The sequence below is a fragment of the Salmo salar genome, chromosome 15 (genome assembly GCF_965601325.2).
Source record: "Salmo salar chromosome 15, fSalSal1, whole genome shotgun sequence".
Taxonomy (NCBI): Eukaryota; Metazoa; Chordata; class Actinopteri; order Salmoniformes; family Salmonidae; genus Salmo; species Salmo salar.
In genome coordinates this window covers 112746740-112770781 of record NC_138305.1, presented here as the reverse complement: position 1 = coordinate 112770781, position 24042 = coordinate 112746740, and the positions used below count along the sequence as shown (strand labels likewise).

Sequence of the window (24042 nt, the reverse complement as noted above, 5' to 3'; positions counted from 1 at the left end):
CGCGCGCGCTGTTACACACACACGCGCGCGCGCGCTGTTACACACACACGCGCGCGCGCGCTGTTACACACACACGCGCGCGCGCGCTGTTACACACACACGCGCGCGCGCGCTGTTACACACACACGCGCGCGCGCGCTGTTACACACACACGCGCGCGCAGCGCTGTTACACACACACGCGCGCGCGCGCTGTTACACACACACGCGCGCGCGCGCTGTTACACACACACGCGCGCGCGCTGTTACACACACACGCGCGCGCGGCTGTTACACACACACGCGCGCGCGCTGTTACACACACACGCGCGCGCGCTGTTACACACACACGCGCGCGCGCTGTTACACACACACGCGCGCACGCTGTTACACACACACGCGCGCACGCTGTTACACACACGCCGCGCACGCTGTTACGCACACACACACGCACGCACGCTGTTACGCACACGCACGCTGTTACACACACACACACACACACACACACGCACGCTGTTACTCACACGCACGCTGTTACACACACACACACGCACGCTGTTACACACACACACACGCACGCTGTTACACACACACACGCGCTGTTACGCACACACGCGCTGTTACACACACACACGCGCGCTGTTACACGCACACGCGCGCTGTTACACGCACACGCACGCTGTTACACACACACACGCACGCTGTTACACACACACACACGCACGCTGTTACACACACACACACGCACGCTGTTACACACACACACACGCGCGCTGTTACACACACACACACGCGCGCTGTTACACACACACACGCACGCTGTTACACACACACACACGCACGCTGTTACACACACACACACGCTGTTTGAATGTGGTTTTGTTGTATTAATATCAGTGCTGTTGTCTGTAATATTAATATCCCTCTCAGCTGACCAGCTCTGGCGCCCCCTTCTGGTCCGGTCCAAAGAGATGTCCTCACCCTCTAGAGTTCAGTACCAGCAACGTGAGTCCTTTATCCTCTCTCCCCCCCAACCCGTCCACGTCTCTCCCCCCTGTCCACGCCTCCCCCCCCCCCCCCCTGTCCACGCCTCTCTCCTCCCCCCCTGTCCACGCCTCTCTCCCCCCCCTGTCCACGCCTCTCTCCACCCCCCCCCCGTCCACGCCTCTCCTCCCCCCCTCGTCCACGCCTCTCTCCCCCCCCGTTGTCCACGCCTCTCTCCCCCCCCTGTCCACGCCTCTCCCCCCCGTCCACGCCTCTCCCCCCCCGTCCACGCCTCTCCCCCCCCGTCCACGCCTCTCCCCCCACGTCCACGCCTCTCCCCCCACGTCCACGCCTCTCCCCCCACGTCCACGCCTCTCCCCCCCCGTCCACGCCTCTCCCCCCCGTCCACGCCTCTCCCCCCCGTCCACGCCTCTCCCCCCCCGTCCACGCCTCTCCCCCCCGTCCACGCCTCTCTCCCCCCCGTCCACGCCTCTCTCCCCCCCGTCCACGCCTCTCTCCCCCCCGTCCACGCCTCTCTCCCCCCCGTCCACGCCTCTCTCCCCCCACGTCCACGCCTCTCCCCCCCTGTCCACAGTTGGAGACGTCTCCTCTCTCTGTCCAGGACCTCCACATGGACTATGTGATGTCAGGAGCCAACTTGTTTGCCCAGTCGTACGGCATGCAGGGCTCCACCGACCGTGTCGCCGTGGCTCAGATCCTGGACAGCCTATCGGTGCCCACCTTCGTCCCCAGGTCAGGGGTCAAGATCCACGTTTCCGACCAGGAGATGCAGAGCGCCAACGCCAACGTCGGTGAGGGTTGATTTGATTTGATAAACGTTTATGGAAGGCTGCACCAGACAATGGATATCTAGTGATAGTCAGTCTTCTCCCTGTAGGGATGGATATCTAGAGATAGTCAGTCTTCTCCCTGTAGGGATGGATATCTAGTGATAGTCAGTCTTCTCCCTGTAGGGATGGATATCTAGTGATAGTCAGTCTTCTCCCTGTAGGGATGGATATCTAGTGATAGTCAGTCTTCTCCCTGTAGGGATGGATATCTAGTGATAGTCAGTCTTCTCCCTGTAGGGATGGATATCTAGAGATAGTCAGTCTTCTCCCTGTAGGGATGGATATCTAGTGATAGTCAGTCTTCTCCCTGTAGGGATGGATATCTAGTGATAGTCAGTCTTCTCCCTGTAGGGATGGATATCTAGTGATAGTCAGTCTTCTCCCTGTAGGGATGGACAGACAGGTCTGAAATGACCCTACTGCATATCTCATTGGCCACTTTCCCTGTCTGTAAACCAATCAACACGGTCTGTGTAGGCCTAACCTTCATATCTGTCTGTCTGTGTCTCTGTCTCTGTCTCTGTCTGTCTCTGTCTCTCTGTCTGTAGATGACAACAGGTTGGAGGAACTGAAGACTCTGCTGCCTGGACCGGAAGCTTCGTCTCACTTTAAACTCACTGCCATCGACTTTGAGAAGGTAGAGATCTCTTTCTTTACTCTCTACTCTCCCTCTCATCTCTCTCATCTCTCTCTGCTCTCTACTCTCTACTCTCACCTACCTCTCACCTACCTCTCCTCTACAACGCCTTTCGAGTCCTGTCATACTTACACCCTCAACCTTTTCTATTTGTGTAACATTAGTGTGTTTGATTGTTAACTGTGTTCCAGGATGATGACTCTAATTTCCACATGGACTTCATCGTGGCGGCGTCCAACCTACGAGCAGAGAACTACCACATTCCCCCTGCTGACAGACACAAGGTGGGTAAACACTCACACTGACATGCCCCGACACACAGCCATTGATGTCACATTTCCTCTTATTAAGGCCTGGAGCAAAACAAGCCCCAAAGACATCTGTATAGATCTGTCTTCCTCCTGTCCAGAAAGATCATTCTGCCATGGCAACCACCATATTCTCTCTCTCTCTCTTTCTCTCTTTCTCTCTTTCTCTCTTTCTCTCTTTCTCTCTCTCTCTCTTTCTCTCTCTCTCTCTCTCTCTCTCTCTCTCTCTCTCTCTCTCTCTTCTCTCTCTCTCTCTCTCTCTCTCTTTCTCTCTCTCTCTCTTTCTCTCTCTCTTTCTCTCTCTCTTTCTCTCTCTCTCTCTCTCTCTCTACTCTTTCTCTCTCTCTCTTTCTCTCTCTCTTTCTCTCTCTCTTTCTCTCTCTCTCTCTCTCTCCTCTTTCTCTCTCCTCTTTCTCTCTCCTCTTCTCTCTCTCTCTCTCTCTATCCTCTCTCTTCTCTCTCCAGAGTAAGCTGATAGCTGGGAAGATCATTCCTGCCATAGCGACCACCACGTCGGCGGTCGTAGGTCTGGTCTGTCTGGAGCTCATCAAGATCGTTCAGGGACACAAGAAGGTGGAGTCGTTAAGAACGGCTTCATGAACCTGGCGCTGCCCTTCTTCACCTTCTCAGAACCCATCGCTGCTCCCAACCACAAGGTACAGGACCGGGGGAGGACTTCCCACCATGACACACGACGTAGTGATACTTAATCAGTAGACCGTGACCCTGAACAAGACCAGACGTCAAACAGTCGTTTACAACCCAATACCTTTCCCTTCGGCGTGAACATTTAGTCTTGGACTGCAACGTGGTGGCATAACACCTGTACAATCTCCCAGTCTGGGGCTTTAGGGGAGGGACGGGGCATTAAGACCTTTCCTGTGCTGCGTAGTGTCTAGAACCTTCTATTGCATGGGTTACTGTTGGATGAGTGTTAATGAACTTCTCCCTTACTGCAGCATTTCAAAATGTCTCCACGTGTGTTTAACCTCTTGGGGCTAGGTGGGACGCTAGCGTGCCACCCGTGGTGCACTCCATCAACAGCAGGTGCATTTCAAGAGCGGCAAATTTGAATCCAAATAAATGTCAAAATTCAAATTTTTCAAAAATACAACTATGTTACACCATTTGAAAGATAAACATCTCCTTAATCTAACCACGTTTTACGATTTCAAAAAGGTTTTACGGCGAAAGCATAAATTTAGAGTATGTTAGGACAGTACATTTACAAGAGTTGTGTGTAATGTTTTGTCAAGTCAAAGACAGGGTCACCAAAACCATAAAACCAGCTAAAAATGATGCACTAACCTTTTACAATCTCCATCAGATGACACTCCTAGGACATTATGTTAGACAATGCATGCATTTTTAGTTCTATCAAGTTCATATTTATATCCAAAAACAGCGTTTTACTATGGCATTGATGTTGAGGAAATCGTTTCCCTCCAATAACCGGCAGTCAAGTCAGCGTCACAAATTAAATAATTAAAATTAGAAAACATTGGTAAAATATTATATTGTCATTTAAAGAATTATAGATTTACATCTCTTGAACGCAATCAACTTGCCAGATTTAAAAATAACCTTACTGGGAAATCACACTTTGCAATAATCTGAGCACTGCGCCCAGAAAAATACGCGTTGCGATACAGACTAGACGTCATGTTGGGGAGATCTAAAATCGAAAATACTATGTAAATAATCCATTACCTTTGATTCTCTTCATCAGATGTCACTTCCAGGTATCACAGGTCCATAACGAATGTAGTTTTGTTCAAAAAAGCTCATCATTTATGTCCAAAAATCTCCGTCTCGTTAGCACATGATGTAAGCCAGCCGGACTTCTCGTCATGAACGAGGGGAAAAAATATATTTCCGTTCGTTCAAACATGTCAAACGTTGTATAGCATAAATCATTAGGGCCTTTTTTAACCAGAACATGAATAATATTCAAGGTGGACGAATGCATACTCTTTTATAACGTATTGGAACGAGGGTACCCAACATGAACTAGCGCGCCAGGTGTCTAATGGGCCATCATCGTTCCATGGCTCTTGTTCGGTCAGATCTCCCTCCAGAAGACTCAAAACACTTTGTAAAGGCTGGTGACATCTAGTGGAAGCAATAGGAAGTGCCAAAATATTCCTAAACCCCTGTGTTTTTCAATGGGATAGGTTTAAAGTCAATACAACACATCAGGTATCCACTTCCTGTCAGAAAATGTCTCAGGGTTTTGCCTGCCAAATGAGTTCTGTTATACTCACAGACACCATTCAAACAGTTTTGGAAACTTTAGAGTGTTTTCTATCCATATATAATAAGTATATGCATATTCTAGTTACTGGGTAGGATTAGTAACCAGATTAAATCGGGTACATTTTTTTTATCCAGACGTGCAAATGCTGCCCCCCTAGACCCAACAGGTTAAATACTTCTAGTGATGGTAGCAGGACCTGGTCAAACTGCAGGAACATCAATACCTAGGCATCAATACCTAGACATCAATACCTTATCAATACCTAGACAGTATCTACTGTGTAATCAATACCTAGACAGTATCTACTGTGTAATCAATACCTAGACAGTATCTACTGTGTAATCAATACCTAGACAGTATCTACTGTGTAATCAATACCTAGACAGTATCTACTGTGTAATCAATACCTAGACAGTATCTACTGTTAATCAATACCTAGACAGTATCTACTGTTTAATCAATACCTTATCAATACCTAGACAGTATCTACTGTTTAATCAATACCTAGTCAGTATCTACTGTGTAATCAATACCTAGACATCAATACCTAGACAGTGTCTACTGTGTAATCAATACCTAGACAGTAGCTACTGTGTAATCAATACCTAGACATCAATACCTTATCAATACCTAGACAGTAGCTACTGTGTAATCAATACCTAGACATCAATACCTAGACAGTATCTACTGTTTAATCAATACCTAGACAGTATCTACTGTGTAATCAATACCTAGTCAGTATCTACTGTGTAATCAATAACTAGACATCAATACCTAGACAGTAGCTACTGTGTAATCAATACCTAGACAGTAGCTACTGTGTAATCAATACCTAGACAGTAGCTACTGTGTAATCAATACCTAGACAGTATCTACTGTGTAATCAATACCTAGACAGTAGCTACTGTGTAATCAATACCTAGACAGTAGCTACTGTGTAATCAATACCTAGACATCAATACCTAGACAGTATCTACTGTGTAATCAATACCTAGACAGTATCTACTGTGTAATCAATACCTAGACAGTATCTACTGTGTAATCAATATCTAGACATCAATACCTCGACAGTATCTACTGTGTAATCAATACCTCGACAGTATCTACTGTGTAATCAATACCTAGACAGTATCTACTGTGTAATCAATACCTAGTCAGTATCTACTGTGTATTCAATACCTAGACATCAATACCTTATCAATACCTAGACATCAATACCTAGACATCAATACCTGTATCAATACCTAGACAGTATCTACTGTGTAATCAATACCTAGACAGTATCTACTGTGTAATCAATACCTAGTCAGTATCTACTGTGTAATCAATACCTAGACAGTATCTACTGTGTAATCAATACCTAGTCAGTATCTACTGTGTAATCAATACCTAGTCAGTAGCTACTGTGTAATCAATACCTAGACAGTATCTACTGTGTAATCAATACCTAGACAGTAGCTACTGTGTAATCAATACCTAGACAGTCATCTACCGTGTAATCAATACCTAGACAGTAGCTACTGTGTAATCAATACCTAGACAGTATCTACTGTGTAATCAATACCTAGTCAGTATCTACTGTGTAATCAATACCTAGACAGTATCTACTGTGTAATCAATACCTAGACAGTATCTACTGTGTAATCAATACCTAGTCAGTAGCTACTGTGTAATCAATACCTAGACAGTAGCTACTGTGTAATCAATACCTAGACATCAATACCTAGACAGTAGCTACTGTGTAATCAATACCTAGTCAGTATCTACTGTGTAATCAATACCTAGTCAGTATATACTGTGTAATCAATACCTAGACAGTATCTACTGTGTAATCAATACCTAGTCAGTATCTACTGTGTAATCAATACCTAGACAGTATCTACTGTGTAATCAATACCTAGTCAGTAGCTACTGTGTAATCAATACCTAGTCAGTAGCTACTGTGTAATCAATACCTAGACAGTATCTACTGTGTAATCAATACCTAGACCAGTATCTACTGTGTAATCAATACCTAGACAGTATCTACTGTGTAATCAATACCTAGACAGTATCTACTGTGTAATCAATACCTAGACAGTATCTACTGTGTAATCAATACCTAGTCAGTATCTACTGTGTAATCAATACCTAGACAGTATCTACTGTGTAATCAATACCTAGTCAGTATCTACTGTGTAATCAATACCTAGACAGTATCTACTGTGTAATCAATACCTAGACAGTATCTACTGTGTAATCAATACCTAGACAGTATCTACTGTGTAATCAATACCTAGTCAGTATCTACTGTGTAATCAATACCTAGTCAGTATCTACTGTGTAATCAATACCTAGTCAGTATCTACTGTGTAATCAATACCTAGTCAGTATCTACTGTGTAATCAATACCTAGACAGTATCTACTGTGTAATCAATACCTAGACAGTAGCTACTGTGTAATCAATACCTAGACAGTAGCTACTGTGTAATCAATACCTAGACATCAATACCTTATCAATACCTAGACAGTAGCTACTGTGTAATCAATACCTAGACATCAATACCTAGACAGTATCTACTGTGTAATCAATACCTAGACAGTATCTACTGTGTAATCAATACCTAGACAGTATCTACTGTGTAATCAATACCTAGACAGTATCTACTGTGTAATCAATACCTAGTCAGTAGCTACTGTGTAATCAATACCTAGACAGTAGCTACTGTGTAATCAATACCTAGACATCAATACCTAGACAGTAGCTACTGTGTAATCAATACCTAGTCAGTATCTACTGTGTAATCAATACCTAGTCAGTATCTACTGTGTAATCAATACCTAGACATCAATACCTAGACAGTAGCTACTGTGTAATCAATACCTAGTCAGTAGCTACTGTGTAATCAATACCTAGTCAGTATCTACTGTGTAATCAATACCTAGTCAGTATCTACTGTGTAATCAATACCTAGACAGTATCTACTGTGTAATCAATACCTAGTCAGTATCTACTGTGTAATCAATACCTAGACATCAATACCTAGACAGTATCTACTGTGTAATCAATATCTAGACATCAATACCTAGACAGTGTCTACTGTGTAATCAATACCTAGACAGTAGCTACTGTGTAATCAATACCTAGACATCAATACCTTATCAATACCTAGACAGTAGCTACTGTGTAATCAATACCTAGACATCAATACCTAGACAGTATCTACTGTTTAATCAATACCTAGACAGTAGCTACTGTGTAATCAATACCTAGACAGTAGCTACGTGTAATCAATACCTAGACAGTAGCTACTGTGTAATCAATACCTAGACAGTATCTACTGTGTAATCAATACCTAGACAGTAGCTACTGTGTAATCAATACCTAGACAGTAGCTACTGTGTAATCAATACCTAGACATCAATACCTAGACAGTATCTACTGTGTAATCAATACCTAGACAGTATCTACTGTGTAATCAATACCTAGACAGTATCTACTGTGTAATCAATATCTAGACATCAATACCTCGACAGTATCTACTGTGTAATCAATACCTCGACAGTATCTACTGTGTAATCAATACCTAGACAGTATCTACTGTGTAATCAATACCTAGTCAGTATCTACTGTGTAATCAATACCTAGACATCAATACCTTATCAATACCTAGACATCAATACCTAGACATCAATACCTTATCAATACCTAGACAGTATCTACTGTGTAATCAATACCTAGACAGTATCTACTGTGTAATCAATACCTAGACAGTATCTACTGTGTAATCAATACCTAGACAGTATCTACTGTGTAATCAATACCTAGTCAGTATCTACTGTGTAATCAATACCTAGTCAGTATCTACTGTGTAATCAATACCTAGTCAGTATCTACTGTGTAATCAATACCTAGACAGTAGCTACTGTGTAATCAATACCTAGACATCAATACCTTATCAATACCTAGACAGTAGCTACTGTGTAATCAATACCTAGACATCAATACCTTAATCAATACCTAGACAGTAGCTACTGTGTAATCAATACCTAGACAGTATCTACTGTGTAATCAATACCTAGACAGTATCTACTGTGTAATCAATACCTAGACAGTATCTACTGTGTAATCAATACCTAGTCAGTAGCTACTGTGTAATCAATACCTAGACAGTAGCTACTGTGTAATCAATACCTAGACATCAATACCTAGACAGTAGCTACTGTGTAATCAATACCTAGTCAGTATCTACTGTGTAATCAATACCTAGTCAGTATCTACTGTGTAATCAATACCTAGACAGTATCTACTGTGTAATCAATACCTAGTCAGTATCTACTGTGTAATCAATACCTAGACAGTATCTACTGTGTAATCAATACCTAGTCAGTAGCTACTGTGTAATCAATACCTAGTCAGTAGCTACTGTGTAATCAATACCTAGACAGTGGCTACTGTGTAATCAATACCTAGACAGTATCTACTGTGTAATCAATACCTAGTCAGTATCTACTGTGTAATCAATACCTAGACAGTATCTACTGTGTAATCAATACCTAGACAGTATCTACTGTGTAATCAATACCTAGTCAGTATCTACTGTGTAATCAATACCTAGTCAGTATCTACTGTGTAATCAATACCTAGTCAGTATCTACTGTGTAATCAATACCTAGACAGTAGCTACTGTGTAATCAATACCTAGACAGTAGCTACTGTGTAATCAATACCTAGACATCAATACCTTATCAATACCTAGACAGTAGCTACTGTGTAATCAATACCTAGACATCAATACCTAGACAGTATCTACTGTGTAATCAATACCTAGACAGTATCTACTGTGTAATCAATACCTAGACAGTATCTACTGTGTAATCAATACCTAGACAGTATCTACTGTGTAATCAATACCTAGACAGTATCTACTGTGTAATCAATACCTAGTCAGTAGCTACTGTGTAATCAATACCTAGACAGTAGCTACTGTGTAATCAATACCTAGACATCAATACCTAGACAGTAGCTACTGTGTAATCAATACCTAGTCAGTATCTACTGTGTAATCAATACCTAGTCAGTATCTACTGTGTAATCAATACCTAGACATCAATACCTAGACAGTAGCTACTGTGTAATCAATACCTAGTCAGTATCTACTGTGTAATCAATACCTAGTCAGTATCTACTGTGTAATCAATACCTAGTCAGTATCTACTGTGTAATCAATACCTAGTCAGTATCTACTGTGTAATCAATACCTAGACAGTAGCTACTGTGTAATCAATACCTAGACAGTAGCTACTGTGTAATCAATACCTAGACAGTATCTACTGTGTAATCAATACCTAGTCAGTAGCTACTGTGTAATCAATACCTAGTCAGTAGCTACTGTGTAATCAATACCTAGACAGTATCTACTGTGTAATCAATACCTAGACAGTATCTACTGTGTAATCAATACCTAGTCAGTATCTACTGTGTAATCAATACCTAGACAGTATCTACTGTGTAATCAATACCTAGACAGTATCTACTGTGTAATCAATACCTAGTCAGTAGCTACTGTGTAATCAATACCTAGTCAGTAGCTACTGTGTAATCAATACCTAGACAGTATCTACTGTGTAATCAATACCTAGACAGTATCTACTGTGTAATCAATACCTAGTCAGTATCTACTGTGTAATCAATACCTAGACAGTATCTACTGTGTAATCAATACCTAGACAGTATCTACTGTGTAATCAATACCTAGACAGTATCTACTGTGTAATCAATACCTAGACAGTATCTACTGTGTAATCAATACCTAGACAGTATCTACTGTGTAATCAATACCTAGTCAGTATCTACTGTGTAATCAATACCTAGTCAGTATCTACTGTGTAATCAATACCTAGACAGTATCTACTGTGTAATCAATACCTAGTCAGTAGCTACTGTGTAATCAATACCTAGACAGTATCTACTGTGTAATCAATACCTAGACAGTATCTACTGTGTAATCAATACCTAGACAGTATCTACTGTGTAATCAATACCTAGTCAGTGTCTACTGTGTAATCAATACTTAGACAGTATCTACTGTGTAATCAATACCTAGTCAGTATCTACTGTGTAATCAATACCTAGTCAGTATCTACTGTGTAAATCAATACCTAGACAGTATCTACTGTGTAATCAATACCTAGACAGTATCTACTGTGTAATCAATACCTAGTCAGTATCTACTGTGTAATCAATACCTAGACATCAATACCTAGTCAGTATCTACTGTGTAATCAATACCTAGTCAGTATCTACTGTGTAATCAATACCTAGTCAGTATCTACTGTGTAATCAATACCTAGACATCAATACCTAGTCAGTATCTACTGTGTAATCAATACCTAGTGTTGTGAGACAGGCCAATCATTTAGTGTTGAAGCACTAACAGATATTCTCCCTCTCCCTCCCTCCATCTCTCCTCTCTCTCATCCCTCCCTCCATCTCTCCCTCCATCTCTCCTCTCTCTCTCCCTCCCTCATCTCTCCTCTCTCCCCTCCCTCCCTCCATCTCTCCTCTCTCTCCCTCCCTCCATCTCTCCTCTCTCTCTCTCCCTCCCTCCATCTCTCCTCTCTCTCTCTCCCTCCCTCCATCTCTCCTCTCTCTCTCTCCCTCCCTCCATCTCTCCCCTCTCTCTCCCTCCCTCCATCTCTCCTCTCTCTCTCTCCCTCCCTCCATCTCTCCCCTCTCTCTCCCTCCCTCCATCTCTCCTCTCTCTCTCCCTCCCTCCATCTCTCCCCTCTCTCTCCCTCCCTCCATCTCTCCTCTCTCTCTCCCTCCCTCCATCTCTCCCCTCTCTCTCTCCCTCCCTCCATCTCTCCTCTCTCTCCCTCCCTCCATCTCTCTCTCTCTCTCCCTCCCTCCATCTCTCCTCTCTCTCTCTCCCTCCCTCCATCTCTCCTCTCTCTCTCCCTCCCTCCATATCTCCTCTCTCTCTCTCCCTCCCTCCATCTCTCCTCTCTCTCTCTCCCTCCCTCCATCTCTCCTCTCTCTCTCCCTCCCTCCATCTCTCCTCTCTCTCTCTCCCTCCCTCCATCTCTCCCCTCTCTCTCTCCCTCCCTCCATCTCTCCTCTCTCTCCCTCCCTCCATCTCTCTCTCTCTCTCCCTCCATCTCTCCTCTCTCTCTCTCCCTCCCTCCATCTCTCCCCTCTCTCTCTCTCCCTCCATCTCTCCCCTCTCTCTCTCCCTCCCTCCATCTCTCCTCTCTCTCTCTCCCTCCCTCCATCTCTCCCCTCTCTCTCCCTCCCTCCATCTCTCCCCTCTCTCTCCCTCCCTCCATCTCTCCTCTCTCTCTCTCCCTCCATCTCTCCCCTCTCTCCCTCCCTCCATCTCTCCTCTCTCTCTCCCTCCCTCCATCTCTCCTCTCTCTCTCCCTCCCTCCATCTCTCCCCTCTCTCCCTCCCTCCATCTCTCCTCTCTCTCTCCCTCCCTCCATCTCTCCTCTCTCTCTCCCTCCCTCCATCTCTCCTCTCTCTCCCTCCCTCCATCTCTCTCTCCTCTCCCTCCCTCCTCCTCCTCCCTCTCTGTCTCCCCCCTCCTCCCTCCATCTCTCCCCTCTCTCCCCTCCCTCCCTCCATCTCTCCCCTCCCTCCCTCCATCTCTCCCCTCTCTCCCCTCCCTCCCTCCATCTCTCCCCTCCCTCCCTCCATCTCTCCCTCTCCCTCCCTCCATCTCTCCCTCTCCCTCCCTCCATCTCTCCCCTCCCTCCTCCCTCCCTCCATCTCTCCCCTCCCTCTCCCTCCCTCCATCTCTCCCCTCCCTCTCCCTCCCTCCATCTCTCCCCTCCCTCTCCCTCCCTCCATCTCTCCCCTCCCTCTCCCTCCCTCCCTCCCTCCCTCCCTCCCTCCCTCCCTCCATCTCTCCCTCCCTCCTCCTCTCCCTCTCCCTCCATCTCTCCCTCTATCTCTCCTCTCTCTCTCCCTCCCTCCATCTCTCCCCTCTCTCCCATCTCTCCCCTCTCTCCCCTCCCTCTCCCTCTCCCCTCTCCCTCCCTCCCTCCCTCTCTCCCCTCTCTCCCCTCCCTCTCCCTCTCCCCCCCCTCCCTCTCCCTCCCTCCCTCCCTCTCTCCCCTCTCCCCCCCTCCCTCTCCCTCCCTCCCTCCCTCCATAGTACTATGACATTGACTGGTCTCTGTGGGATCGGTTTGAGGTGAAGGGTCTGCAGCCCAATGGAGAGAGATGACTCTCCGACAGTTCCTGGACTACTTCAAGGTACTTCCTCTTCCTCCTCTCACCGTGCTCTTCCTCCTCTCACCATGCTCTTCCTCCTCTCTCCATGGTCTTCCTCCCTCTCACCATGCTCTTCCTCCTCTCACCATGCTCTTCCTCCTCTCACCGTGCTCTTCCTCCTCTCACCGTGCTCTTCCTCCTCTCTCCATGCTCTTCCTCCTCTCTCCATGCTCTTCCTCCTCTCACCATGCTCTTCCTCCTCTCACCGTGCTCTTCCTCCTCTCACCATGCTCTTCCTCCTCTCACCGTGCTCTTCCTCCTCTCACCATGCTCTTCCTCCTCTCACCGTGCTCTTCCTCCTCTCACCGTGCTCTTCCTCCTCTCACCATGCTCTTCCTCCTCTCTCCATGCTCTTCCTCCTCTCACCATGCTCTTCCTCCTCTCACCATGCTCTTCCTCCTCTCACCATGCTCTTCCTCCTCTCTCCATGCTCTTCCTCCTCTCACCGTGCTCTTCCTCCTCTCACCATGCTCTTCCTCCTCCCTGTAGAAGGAGCATCAGTTGGAGATCACCATGCTGTCTCAGGGAGTCTCCATGCTCTTCCTCTCTCTCACCATGCTCTTCCTCCTCTCTCCATGCTCTTCCTCCTCTCACCATGCTCTTCCTCCTCTCACCATGCTCTTCCTCCTCTCACCATGCTCTTCCTCCTCTCACCATGCTCTTCCTCCTCTCACCATGCTCTTCCTCCTCTCACCATGCTCTTCCTCCTCTCACCGTGCTCTTCCTCCTCTCACCGTGCTCTTCCTCCTCTCACCGTGCTCTTCCTCCTCTCACCATGCTCTTCCTCCTCTCACCATGCTCTTCCTCCTCTCACCGTGCTCTTCCTCCTCTCACCATGCTCTTCCTCCTCCCTGTAGAAGGAGCATCAGTTGGAGATCACCATGCTGTCTCAGGAGTCTCCATGCTCTTCCTCCTCTCACCATGCTCTTCCTCCTCTCACCATGCTCTTCCTCCTCTCACCGTGCTCTTCCTCCTCTCACCATGCTCTTCCTCCTCCCTGTAGAAGGAGCATCAGTTGGAGATCACCATGCTGTCTCAGGGAGTCTCCATGCTCTTCCTCCTCTCACCATGCTCTTCCTCCTCTCACCATGCTCTTCCTCCTCTCACCATGCTCTTCCTCCTCTCACCATGCTCTTCCTCCTCTCACCATGCTCTTCCTCCTCTCACCGTGCTCTTCCTCCTCTCACCATGCTCTTCCTCCTCCCTGTAGAAGGAGCATCAGTTGGAGATCACCATGCTGTCTCAGGGAGTCTCCATGCTCTTCCTCCTCTCACCATGCTCTTCCTCCTCTCACCGTGCTCTTCCTCCTCTCACCATGCTCTTCCTCCTCTCGACCATGCTCTTCCTCCTCTCACCATGCTCTTCCTCCTCTCACCATGCTCTTCCTCCTCTCACCATGCTCTTCCTCCTCTCACCATGCTCTTCCTCCTCTCACCGTGCTCTTCCTCCTCTCACCGTGCTCTTCCTCCTCTCACCGTGCTCTTCCTCCTCTCACCATGCTCTTCCTCCTCCCTGTAGAAGGAGCATCAGTTGGAGATCACCATGCTGTCTCAGGGAGTCTCCATGCTCTTCCTCCTCTCACCGTGCTCTTCCTCCTCTCACCATGCTCTTCCTCCTCTCACCGTGCTCTTCCTCCTCTCACCGTGCTCTTCCTCCTCTCTCCATGCTCTTCCTCCTCTCACCGTGCTCTTCCTCCTCTCACCATGCTCTTCCTCCTCCCTGTAGAAGGAGCATCAGTTGGAGATCACCATGCTGTCTCAGGGAGTCTCCATGCTCTTCCTCCTCTCACCATGCTCTTCCTCCTCTCACCGTGCTCTTCCTCCTCTCACCGTGCTCTTCCTCCTCTCTCCATGCTCTTCCTCCTCTCACCGTGCTCTTCCTCCTCTCACCATGCTCTTCCTCCTCCCTGTAGAAGGAGCATCAGTTGGAGATCACCATGCTGTCTCAGGGAGTCTCCATGCTCTTCCTCCTCTCACCATGCTCTTCCTCCTCTCACCATGCTCTTCCTCCTCTCACCATGCTCTTCCTCCTCTCACCATGCTCTTCCTCCTCTCACCGTGCTCTTCCTCCTCTCACCATGCTCTTCCTCCTCCCTGTAGAAGGAGCATCAGTTGGAGATCACCATGCTGTCTCAGGGAGTCTCCATGCTCTTCCTCCTCTCACCATGCTCTTCCTCCTCTCACCATGCTCTTCCTCCTCTCACCATGCTCTTCCTCCTCTCACCATGCTCTTCCTCCTCTCACCATGCTCTTCCTCCTCTCACCGTGCTCTTCCTCCTCTCACCATGCTCTTCCTCCTCCCTGTAGAAGGAGCATCAGTTGGAGATCACCATGCTGTCTCAGGGAGTCTCCATGCTCTTCCTCCTCTCACCATGCTCTTCCTCCTCTCACCGTGCTCTTCCTCCTCTCACCATGCTCTTCCTCCTCTCACCATGCTCTTCCTCCTCTGCACCATGCTCTTCCTCCTCTCACCATGCTCTTCCTCCTCTCACCATGCTCTTCCTCCTCTCACCATGCTCTTCCTCCTCTCACCGTGCTCTTCCTCCTCTCACCGTGCTCTTCCTCCTCTCACCGTGCTCTTCCTCCTCTCACCGTGCTCTTCCTCCTCTCACCATGCTCTTCCTCCTCCCTGTAGAAGGAGCATCAGTTGGAGATCACCATGCTGTCTCAGGGAGTCTCCATGCTCTTCCTCCTCTCACCGTGCTCTTCCTCCTCTCACCATGCTCTTCCTCCTCTCACCGTGCTCTTCCTCCTCTCACCGTGCTCTTCCTCCTCTCTCCATGCTCTTCCTCCTCTCACCGTGCTCTTCCTCCTCTCACCATGCTCTTCCTCCTCCCTGTAGAAGGAGCATCAGTTGGAGATCACCATGCTGTCTCAGGGAGTCTCCATGCTCTTCCTCCTCTCACCATGCTCTTCCTCCTCTCACCATGCTCTTCCTCCTCTCACCATGCTCTTCCTCCTCTCACCGTGCTCTTCCTCCTCTCACCATGCTCTTCCTCCTCTCACCGTGCTCTTCCTCCTCTCACCGTGCTCTTCCTCGCTCTCTCCTGTAGAAGGAGCATCAGTTGGAGATCACCATGCTGTCTCAGGGAGTCTCCATGCTCTTCCTCCTCTCACCATGCTCTTCCTCCTCTCACCGTGCTCTTCCTCCTCTCACCATGCTCTTCCTCCTCTCACCATGCTCTTCCTCCTCTCACCATGCTCTTCCTCCTCTCACCATGCTCTTCCTCCTCTCACCGTGCTCTTCCTCCTCTCACCATGCTCTTCCTCCTCCCTGTAGAAGGAGCATCAGTTGGAGATCACCATGCTGTCTCAGGGAGTCTCCATGCTCTTCCTCCTCTCACCATGCTCTTCCTCCTCTCACCATGCTCTTCCTCCTCTCACCATGCTCTTCCTCCTCTCACCATGCTCTTCCTCCTCTCACCATGCTCTTCCTCCTCTCACCGTGCTCTTCCTCCTCTCACCATGCTCTTCCTCCTCCCTGTAGAAGGAGCATCAGTTGGAGATCACCATGCTGTCTCAGGGAGTCTCCATGCTCTTCCTCCTCTCACCATGCTCTTCCTCCTCTCACCGTGCTCTTCCTCCTCTCACCATGCTCTTCCTCCTCTCACCATGCTCTTCCTCCTCTCACCATGCTCTTCCTCCTCTCACCATGCTCTTCCTCCTCTCACCATGCTCTTCCTCCTCTCACCATGCTCTTCCTCCTCTCACCGTGCTCTTCCTCCTCTCACCGTGCTCTTCCTCCTCTCACCGTGCTCTTCCTCCTCTCACCATGCTCTTCCTCCTCTCACCATGCTCTTCCTCCTCTCACCGTGCTCTTCCTCCTCCCTGTAGAAGGAGCATCAGTTGGAGATCACCATGCTGTCTCAGGGAGTCTCCATGCTCTTCCTCCTCTCACCATGCTCTTCCTCCTCTCACCGTGCTCTTCCTCCTCTCACCATGCTCTTCCTCCTCTCACCATGCTCTTCCTCCTCTCACCATGCTCTTCCTCCTCTCACCATGCTCTTCCTCCTCTCACCGTGCTCTTCCTCCTCTCACCATGCTCTTCCTCCTCCCTGTAGAAGGAGCATCAGTTGGAGATCACCATGCTGTCTCAGGGAGTCTCCATGCTCTTCCTCCTCTCACCATGCTCTTCCTCCTCTCACCATGCTCTTCCTCCTCCTCACCATGCTCTTCCTCCTCCCTGTAGAAGGAGCATCAGTTGGAGATCACCATGCTGTCTCAGGGCGTCTCCATGCTCTTCCTCCTCTCACCATGCTCTTCCTCCTCCCTGTAGAAGGAGCATCAGTTGGAGATCACCATGCTGTCTCAGGGCGTCTCCATGCTCTTCCCTCCCTCTCACTTCCATGCTCTTCCTCCTCTCACCATGCTCTTCCTCCTCCCTGTAGAAGGAGCATCAGTTGGAGATCACCATGCTGTCTCAGGGCGTCTCCATGCTCTACTCCTTCTTCATGCCTGCAGCCAAACTGAAGGAGAGACTGCTGTTACCGTGAGTAATCACCTGCTCTGTGTTCACACTGAGGGACAGGATGGACTAACACACAACTTCCTGCCCTGATCGAGATCAAGGTCTGAAATGGAACAATTACATGTTTTATTAACGGTTAACAACAGGAAGAAGCAGAACTTAAACATGACGAATCTAATCTTCCCTCCCCTCCCCTCTCTCATCCTCTCCTCTCCTCCCCTCTCTCCTCTCTCTTCCTCCCCTCTCATCCCTCTCCTCCCCTCTCTCATCCCTCCCCTCTCTCATCCTCCCCTCTCTCATCCCTCCCCTCTCTCATCCCTCTCCTCCCCTCTCTCTTCCCTCTCCTCTCCTCTCTCATCCCTCTCCTCCCCTCTCTCATCCCTCTCCTCCCCTCTCTCATCCCTCTCCTCCCCTCTCTCATCCCTCTCCTCCCCTCTCTCATCCCTCTCCTCCCTCTCTCTTCCCTCTCCTCCCCTCTCTCAATCCCTCTCCTCTCTCATCCCTCTCCTCTCTCATCCCTCTCCTCTCCTCTCTCATCCCTCTCCTCTCCTCTCTCATCCCTCTCCTCTCCTCTCTCATCCCTCTCCTCTCCTCTCTCATCCCTCTCCTCTCTCATCCTCTCCTCCCTCTCTCTTCCCTCTCCTCCCCTCTCTCATCCCTCTCCTCTCTCATCCCTCTCCTCTCTCTTCCCTCTCCTCTCTCATCCCTCTCCTCCCCTCTCTCATCCCTCTCCTCCCCTCTCTCATCCCTCCCCTCTCTCATCCCTCTCCTCTCCTCTCTCATCCCTCTCCTCCCCTCTCTCTTCCCTCTCCTCCCCTCTCTCTTCCCTCCCCTCCCCTCTCTCATCCCTCCCCTCTCTCATCCCTCTCCTCTCCTCTCTCATCCCTCTCCTCCCCTCTCTCATCCCTCCCCTCTCTCATCCCTCTCCTCTCCTCTCTCATCCCTCTCCTCTCCTCTCTCATCCCTCTCCTCCCCTCTCTCTTCCCTCCCCTCTCTCTTCCCTCCCCTCTCTCATCCCTCTCCTCTCTCATCCCTCTCCTCTCCTCTCTCATCCCTCTCCTCCCCTCTCTCATCCCTCCCCTCTCTCATCCCTCTCCTCTCCTCTCTCATCCCTCTCCTCTCCTCTCTCATCCCTCTCCTCTCCTCTCTCATCCCTCCCCTCTCTCATCCCTCTCCTCTCCTCTCTCATCCCTCTCCTCCCCTCTCTCATCCCTCTCCTCTCCTCTCTCATCCCTCTCCTCCCCTCTCTCATCCCTCTCCTCTCCTCTCTCATCCCTCTCCTCCCCTCTCTCATCCCTCTCCTCCCCTCTCTCATCCCTCTCCTCCCCTCTCTCATCCCTCTCCTCCCCTCTCTCATCCCTCTCCTCCCCTCTCTCATCCCTCTCCTCCCCTCTCTCATCCCTCTCCTCCCCTCTCTCATCCCTCTCCTCCCCTCTCTCATCCCTCTCCTCCCCTCTCTCATCCCTCTCCTCCTCTCTCTCATCCCTCTCCTCTCTCATCCCTCTCCTCTCTCATCCCTCTCCTCTCTCATCCCTCTCCTCCCCTCTCTCATCCTTCTCCTCCCCTCATCCCTCTCCTCCCCTCTCTCATCCCTCTCCTCTCTCATCCCTCTCCTCTCTCATCCCTCTCCTCTCTCATCCCTCTCCTCCCCTCTCTCATCCCTCTCCTCCCCTCTCTCATCCCTCTCCTCCCCTCTCTCATCCCTCTCCTCTCTCATCCCTCTCCTCTCTCATCCCTCTCCTCTCTCATCCCTCTCCTCCCCTCTCTCATCACTCTCCTCCCCTCTCTCATCCCTCTCCTCCCCTCTCTCATCCCTCTCCTCCCCTCTCTCATCCCTCTCCTCCCCTCATCCCTCTCCTCTCTCATCCCTCTCCTCCCCTCTCTCATCCCTCTCCTCCCCTCTCTCATCCCTCTCCTCCCCTCTCATCCCTCTCCTCCCCTCATCCCTCTCCTCTCTCATCCCTCTCCTCCCCTCTCTCATCCCTCTCCTCCCCTCTCTCATCCCTCTCCTCCTCTCTCATCCCTCCCCTCTCTCATCCCTCTCCTCTCTCATCCCTCTCCTCCTCTCTCATCCCTCTCCTCCTCTCTCATCCCTCTCCTCCCCTCTCTCATCCCTCTCCTCCCCTCTCTCATCCCTCTCCTCCCCTCTCATCCCTCTCCTCCCCTCATCCCTCCCCTCTCTCATCCCTCTCCTCCCCTCTCTCATCCCTCTCCTCCCCTCTCTCATCCCTCTCCTCCTCTCTCATCCCTCTCCTCCTCTCTCATCCCTCTCCTCCCCTCTCTCATCCCTCTCCTCTCTCATCCCTCTCCTCCTCTCTCATCCCTCTCCTCCTCTCTCATCCCTCTCCTCCCCTCTCTCATCCCTCTCCTCCTCTCTCATCCCTCTCCTCCTCTCTCATCCCTCTCCTCCCCTCTCTCATCCCTCTCCTCCCCTCTCTCATCCCTCTCCTCCCCTCTCATCCCTCTCCTCCCCTCATCCCTCTCCTCTCTCATCCCTCTCCTCCCCTCTCTCATCCCTCTCCTCCCCTCTCTCATCCCTCTCCTCCCCTCTCTCATCCCTCTCCTCCTCTCTCATCCCTCTCCTCCTCTCTCATCCCTCTCCTCCCCTCTCTCATCCCTCTCCTCTCTCATCCCTCTCCTCCTCTCTCATCCCTCTCCTCCTCTCTCATCCCTCTCCTCCCCTCTCTCATCCCTCTCCTCCTCTCTCATCCCTCTCCTCCTCTCTCATCCCTCTCCTCCCCTCTCTCATCCCTCTCCTCCCCTCTCTCATCCCTCTCCTCCCCTCTCTCATCCCTCCTCCTCTCTCCTCCCTCTCCTCCCCTCTCTCATCCCCCTCCTCCCCTCTCTCCTCCCCCCTCCTCCCCTCTCTCATCCCTCTCCTCCCCTCTCTCATCCCTCCTCCTCCCCTCTCTCATCCCTCTCCTCCCCTCTCTCATCCCTCCTCTCTCTCCTCCTCCCCTCCTCTCTCTCCCCCTCCCCCCTCCTCCTCCCCCCTCCTCTCCTCTCCTCCCCCCCAGGATGACAGAGATAGTGACCAAGGTGTCTAAGAAGAAGCTGGGGAAGCATGTTAAAGCCCTGGTGTTTGAGTTGTGCTGCAACGACCTGACTGACGAAGATGTGGAGGTTCCCTACGTCAGATACACCATCCGCTGAACACACACTGGCCAACCACCGAGGGAGAAGGCTTTGGATAAGGCACTTGGTTTAAATGGTTATTGGAGCACTGATTGGTTGAGAGGATGAGTCCAAAATGTCACCCTATTCCCTATATAGTACAGGACTTTAGAGCAGTGAAGGTATTGTATAGCGTGTCATTGTGGGTGTGATGAGGGGCTGTAGGGGTGAAGGAGTTTGTATATTAGACTTTTTAGACTTTCTGTTTATCTGCTTATTTTAATGCTATTAAGGGTTTAGTGGCTTAGTCTCTCTACCCTCTCCCTGTACCCTACCGCTCTGGTCCCCTACCGCTCTGGTCCCCTGTCCCCTACCGCTCTGGTCCCCTGTCCCCTACCGCTCTGGTCCCCTGTCCCCTACCGCTCTGGTCCCCTACCGCTCTGGTCCCCTGTACCCTACCGCTCTGGTCCCCTACCGCTCTGGTTCCCTGTCCCTTACCGCTCTGGTCCCCTGTCCCCTACCGCTCTGGTCCCCTGTCCCCTACCGCTCTGGTCCCCTGTCCCCTACCGCTCTGGTCCCCTGTCCCCTACCGCTCTGGTCCCCTGTCCCCTACCGCTCTGGTCCCCTGTACCCTACCGCTCTGGTCCCCTGTCCCCTACCGCTCTGGTCCCCTGTACCCTACCGCTCTGGTCCCCTGTACCCTACCGCTCTGGTCCCCTGTACCCTACCGCTCTGGTCCCCTGTACCCTACCGCTCTGGTCCCCTGTCCCCTACCGCTCTGGTTCCCTGTACCCTACCGCTCTGGTCCCCTGTCCCCTACCGCTCTGGTCCCCTGTACCCTACCGCTCTGGTCCCCTGTCCTCTACCGCTCTGGTTCCCTGTACCCTACCGCTCTGGTTCCCTGTCCCCTACCGCTCTGGTTCCCTGTACCCTACCGCTCTGGTCCCCTGTACCCTACCGCTCTGGTTCCCTGTACCCTACCGCTCTGGTCCCCTACCGCTCTGGTCCCCTGTACCCTACCGCTCTGGTCCCCTACCGCTCTGGTCCCCTGTACCCTACCGCTCTGGTTCCCTGTACCCTACCGCTCTGGTCCCCTGTACCCTACCGCTCTGGTCCCCTGTACCCTACCGCTCTGGTCCCCTACCGCTCTGGTCCCCTGTACCCTACCGCTCTGGTCCCCTGTACCCTACCGCTCTGGTCCCCTACCGCTCTGGTCCCCTGTACCCTACCGCTCTGGTCCCCTGTACCCTACCGCTCTGGTCCCCTACCGCTCTGGTCCCCTGTACCCTACCGCTCTGGTCCCCTGTACCCTACCGCTCTGGTCCCCTACCGCTCTGGTCCCCTGTACCCTACCGCTCTGGTTCCCTGTACCCTACCGCTCTGGTCCCCTGTACCCTGTCCCCTACCGCTCTGGTCCCCTGTCCCCTACCGCTCTGGTCCCCTGTACCCTACCGCTCTGGTCCCCTACCGCTCTGGTCCCCTGTACCCTACCGCTCTGGTCCCCTGTACCCTACCGCTCTGGTCCCCTACCGCTCTGGTCCCCTGTACCCTACCGCTCTGGTCCCCTGTACCCTACCGCTCTGGTCCCCTACCGCTCTGGTCCCCTGTACCCTACCGCTCTGGTCCCCTGTACCCTACCGCTCTGGTCCCCTACCGCTCTGGTTCCCTGTACCCTACCGCTCTGGTCCCCTGTACCCTACCGCTCTGGTCCCCTACCGCTCTGTTTCCCTGTACCCTACCGCTCTGGTTCCCTGTACCCTACCGCTCTGGTTCCCTGTCCCCTACCGCTCTGGTTCCCTGTACCCTACCGCTCTGGTCCCCTACCGCTCTGGTCCCCTGTCCCCTACCGCTCTGGTCCCCTGTACCCTACCGCTCTGGTCCCCTACCGCTCTGGTTCCCTGTACCCTACCGCTCTGGTCCCCTGTACCCTACCGCTCTGGTCCCCTACCGCTCTGGTTCCCTGTACCCTACCGCTCTGGTTCCCTGTCCCCTACCGCTCTGGTCCCCTGTCCCCTACCGCTCTGGTCCCCTGTCCCCTACCGCTCTCTCTCCTCCCCTGACTGTTGCTTTTTGCATTTTAAAACACAAATCGTGACATGACCCAGTAACGCCCCCCCAAAAAAAAAAGTAATTCAGGGTCTTCATGATGGAATTTGTTTAACAGAAATGAAAGACCACTATTTTCCTCCCAAATCAAAATCACTGCCTTGCATTGTAGTTTGACTGTAAATGATCTGTGGTGACTGAGATGGGCAGGGTTGGTCCTGTAACCTCTATCTGGCTTTAAGGGAAAGGGGTCACCTGAGTTATTATTATTATTTTCTTTCACTCTTTTTCACGTGTTTTTGTTTCCTATTTTTCTTTTGGGACGGACTAGGATCATCTGCTCTGTTTCCTGTTTTGTTTGTTAACCCCCCCCCCCCAGTGACCCATTAGAGTGGTGGCAGAGGGAGAGGTGTAGTCGTTCTGGTATAGCTGTCATGGGAGCACTTTGTGTGATGAATAAAGATGTAAAAACCTGGCACGTCTCCTCTTCTCTGTTCACTCGAGGGTTTCTGTTGCAGGAGACGTGAGGCAACGCTAGCCTGGTCCCAGATCTGTTTGTGCCGTCTTGTCACGTCCTATGGTCTGTGTAAAGACCACACAAACATGTGGGGACCAGGCTTGTAAAAATCATGTCTTGGGGAAATCTAGAAATGTACTGGAGAGTGTGGTGATTTACATAATGGTTCACCCAGGGCTAGGGATGGTTCACCCAGGGCTAGGGATGGCTCACCCAGGGCTAGGGATGGCTCACCCAGGGCTAGGGATGGCTCACCCAGGGCTAGGGATGGCTCACCCAGGGCTAGGGATGGCTCACCCAGGGCTAGGGATGGCTCACCCAGGGCTAGGGATGGCTCACCCAGGGCTAGGGATGGCTCACCCAGGGCTAGGGATGGCTCACCCAGGGCTAGGGATGGCTCACCCAGGGCTAGGGATGGCTCACCCAGGGCTAGGGATGGCTCACCCAGGGCTAGGGATGGCTCACCCAGGGCTAGGGATGGCTCACCCAGGGCTAGGGATGGCTCACCCAGGGCTAGGGATGGCTCACCCAGGGCTAGGGATGGCTCACCCAGGGCTAGGGATGGCTCACCCAGGGCTAGGGATGGCTCAAGTCATTTTGATGTCGTAACGCTGTTTATTTACGG

The 24042-nt window shown here is 50.6% G+C and overlaps 1 protein-coding gene across 1 annotated transcript in view; it reads left to right on the top strand.

The window, feature by feature from the left end:
• LOC106572971 (ubiquitin-like modifier-activating enzyme 1) overlaps positions 1 to 23375 on the top strand; it is an 88364-nt gene extending 64989 nt beyond the window's left edge. The window contains 10 exon segments of the mRNA XM_082962298.1: positions 909 to 983; positions 1585 to 1774; positions 2362 to 2450; positions 2642 to 2734; positions 3224 to 3338; positions 3341 to 3414; positions 13155 to 13215; positions 13218 to 13255; positions 17661 to 17761; positions 20758 to 23375. Coding sequence (XP_082818424.1) covers positions 909 to 983; positions 1585 to 1774; positions 2362 to 2450; positions 2642 to 2734; positions 3224 to 3338; positions 3341 to 3414; positions 13155 to 13215; positions 13218 to 13255; positions 17661 to 17761; positions 20758 to 20893 — 972 coding nt within the window. The 3' untranslated portion in view covers positions 20894 to 23375.
• Positions 23376 to 24042: the final 667 nt, after the last annotated feature.